General features: G+C 35.0%; 1 protein-coding gene across 1 annotated transcript; it reads left to right on the top strand.

The window, feature by feature from the left end:
- Nucleotides 1–692: 692 nt before the first annotated feature.
- Nucleotides 693–1,870, top strand: LOC147939842 (uncharacterized). Its single transcript, XM_087461052.1, has 2 exons — nucleotides 693–1,550; nucleotides 1,664–1,870. Exons 1-2 carry the CDS (start codon nucleotides 693–695, stop codon nucleotides 1,868–1,870), a joined length of 1,065 nt encoding a protein of 354 aa, XP_087317178.1.
- Nucleotides 1,871–2,613: the final 743 nt, after the last annotated feature.

The following is a 2,613-nucleotide window of genomic DNA, read 5'->3' as shown; positions in this document are numbered from 1 at the left end:
GTGTAAATCTTTTAAGTTTTTTCATATTGATTTTGTTAGTTTTAATCGCTCAATTTCGATGAAAAGTATGAAATTTTAAATGGTCAATTTCTCAATTTTACCAAATCGGGAAAACCAAAATTTCGAGGTTTTTTTTGTTTGTTTAATCTCGATTTCAACCTAGAATTGTATAATTTTAAATAAATTAACAAATTTTCAGTATGGATTTCTCTTGAACATTTATCCATATTGATCGAAATTAATTTTGTTTAACTGTGGTCATTAATTTTAAATAAATTAACAAATTTTCAGTATGGATTTCTCTTGAAAATTTTCATTAGTTTCTTGTGATCATGTCCAGATTTGAACCCAGATTTTTTACTCGATTTCAATTTTTTTGCATGCTAATTATTATACTTTCTTATTTTCATAAGCTGATGTAATTTTTAAAAAACTCTATTTCAAATTGGAAATGTTGGTTTTATGATTCCTTAGTTTCATAAGGTTATGTAATTTTTTAAAAACTCGATTTCAATTTTTGATCTTCTTAGTTCAGGAAACCTCTCTATATCAGTCATGACCCTCTTTATATTCTCTTTCCAGTCAATTATATTCTTCAGAGACTGACCATGGCTGAGAGCATGTTCTGATCATAAGTCGCAAATGTCAATGTCCTCAACATATTTTACTATATTTTACTATATTCGGCAGGAATGGAACAATTGAAGTATCCTAAGCGGCTTATGGAAGATGGAAGTGAGCCACAAGTTGGGCAGATTAATAACTCATGTCGAATGTCTATTTTGAACAAAATCAAGAATGCATTACGAGAGAAGTATGAGATTGTGAAGGGTGATCCAGTTTTCGCCAGTATTTTTGCATTGTATGAGAATGGTCTTGGGTACTCAGCTCGGTTGATACATAGCATCATGTGTAGGCAGTTGGTGACTAAGCGAAGACATGAGCTGTGGTTTGTGTTTGGTAAGAAGCCGCTTAGATTCTCAATGCAAGAATTTCATGTAGTTACTGGGCTAAAGTTCAATGATGAATTTAGTGGTGATTCTGAGGAATGGACAAATGATAATGGGTTTTGGAGTAAATTGTTGAAGAGAGGTGGTATCATTACCATTCAAAGTTTGATGAAGACCCACCTTGAAGCAGCTCCATCGTGGAGAAAAAAAGAAGATAAGATTCGGTTTGTGTATGTTTGTGTAATTGCTGGGTTGGTAGTGGCTAAGGATGAGAAGAAAGCTATACCACATTCATACATCAAGTTGGTCATGGATCTTGAGAAGGTTAGGAGTTATCCTTGGGGTCTGGTAGCTTTTGACCATTTAGTTAGCTCTATAATGGAAGCAAGAAAAAAACTGAAGAACCCCATAAGTTACATCCTCAATGGTTTCTCATACGCTATTCAAGTTTGGGTTATGGAAGCCATTCCTGTCATTGGACAACTTATGGGAGAGAAGATTGACAAAGAGATTACAGTTTGTCTATGCTCTAATTGGAAAGGTGCTGCAAAAGTATTATATGATGAACTCCTCCTTGTAGAAAAATCAATTGGAAACAAGGTTAGTTGACTAGTTTTTTTTTTGAATATATTCGAATATGTTGAATTTTTTTTACTAATTGATAAACGAACATGAATGTATGTTGAATTGATTTTTTGTTTTTGTTTTCGCAGGATGTTGTTCATGCATACATTTCCTCCACCAGAAACTTTGATGTATTGGAGTCCATTGAATATTTGAGGAGTGATGAAATTGAAGATTGTGAAGTGGACAACTGGGATGCTTTGATCAGATCTAGCTACGATTTTGGAGATCATATTTGGGAGAGTGTCGAAGGATATGGTGTGGAAGATGATAATATTGAGGATGTTGAAAAATAATCTCAGACTGTTGGAGGGGACAATGAAGTTTCGGTTGGTTTGGAGAGTGGTGAGAAGCAACCTAATACCCCAGAAGTGTCTAGCTTGAAGAAGATGAAGAAGAAGCAAGTCGATCATGGAGCAGAGACACGCAAAAGGATGGTGCTATCTCAGTGAGCATCAACTTCTCATTGTTCTTGTGGAGATGACATGAAGCGGTTCTTTAAGGAGTTGATTGACTCTTCTTTCAATAGCTCCACAGAGACATTTGGGGAACGATTGCAAACATTGGAGAAAGATGTATCAGATATCAAGGCCTTGATATCCAGACCAGCATAAATGGATCCTAGTCCAGCAGAAGTGGATCCTAGTCCATCACAAGTGAAGCCCAAAACTTCTGTACGTAAGAAATAGCTCAATACCTTGTTCGATCTAGTTATATTGTAATCTTATGTGTGGTCTTTCCCTTTTGTTGTATCCTTTTTTGTATGTGTATGTTGTAAACACAAAATAATACTTTTTAACTTATGTGTTGTAAACTTTAACCAAAGCTTTTCTTAATTTTAATTTTTTTTGACAGGTTGAACTGTTTGAATCAGATAATCTGTTTACTCTGCCTCTTGAGATAAACCTTAATGTAGATACACAAGACTACCTAAAGAACACAATAGGACACTTATCTCAAAAGTCTGTTGTGACCGGATTTGATCCCATACTGAGTCCCTGAGACGCGGGTAAAGATGAACCGGATGCGGTGTTGACTT

Source organism: Camelina sativa, chromosome 8 (assembly GCF_030686135.1).
Source record: "Camelina sativa cultivar CO46 ecotype springtype chromosome 8, ASM3068613v1".
In the NCBI taxonomy this organism is placed as follows: Eukaryota; Viridiplantae; Streptophyta; class Magnoliopsida; order Brassicales; family Brassicaceae; genus Camelina; species Camelina sativa.
The sequence above is the reverse complement of the archived record's forward strand: the minus strand, read 5'-3'. Positions and strand labels throughout refer to the sequence as shown.

Excerpts from the sequence above, each read along its gene's own strand:
- LOC147939842 (XM_087461052.1), top strand. The coding sequence starts at position 693 with ATGGAACAATTGAAGTATCCTAAGCGGCTTATGGAAGATGGAAGTGAG. Across the intron at positions 1,551-1,663 it reads AAAAATCAATTGGAAACAAG|GATGTTGTTCATGCATACAT; the intron begins GTTAGTTGACTA and ends TTGTTTTCGCAG.